The sequence below is a fragment of the Buceros rhinoceros genome, unplaced genomic scaffold (genome assembly GCF_000710305.1).
Source record: "Buceros rhinoceros silvestris isolate BGI_N320 unplaced genomic scaffold, ASM71030v1 scaffold38401, whole genome shotgun sequence".
NCBI lineage: Eukaryota > Metazoa > Chordata > Aves > Bucerotiformes > Bucerotidae > Buceros > Buceros rhinoceros.
Genome location: NW_010395473.1, coordinates 1 through 229, shown reverse-complemented (window position 1 = coordinate 229; position 229 = coordinate 1). Strand labels below are relative to the sequence as shown.

General features: G+C 65.1%; 1 protein-coding gene across 1 annotated transcript in view; it reads left to right on the top strand.

Annotated features, from left to right (window-relative positions):
* Positions 1-208, top strand: part of EGR3 (early growth response 3) — a gene marked incomplete at its 3' end in the record, with an annotated part of 851 nt that extends 643 nt beyond the window's left edge. The window contains exon 2 of the mRNA XM_010145559.1: positions 28-208. Coding sequence (XP_010143861.1) covers positions 28-208 — 181 coding nt within the window. The remainder of the gene's footprint in view (positions 1-27) is intronic.
* Between the last annotated feature and the right edge of the window lie 21 nt (positions 209-229).

Here is a 229-nt window from a genome sequence, read left to right as displayed (position 1 = left end):
TTCCTGGTCCCCCGTGTTCTCGCGTAGTTTCAGCCGCAGCGACCACCTCACCACCCACATCCGCACCCACACTGGCGAGAAACCCTTCGCCTGCGAGTTCTGCGGACGCAAGTTCGCCCGCTCCGATGAGCGCAAGCGGCACGCCAAGATCCACCTCAAGCAGAAGGAGAAGAAGGCTGAGAAGGGCTCAGCCCCACAGCCCCCCACCGCAACCCCTGCCGCTGCCACC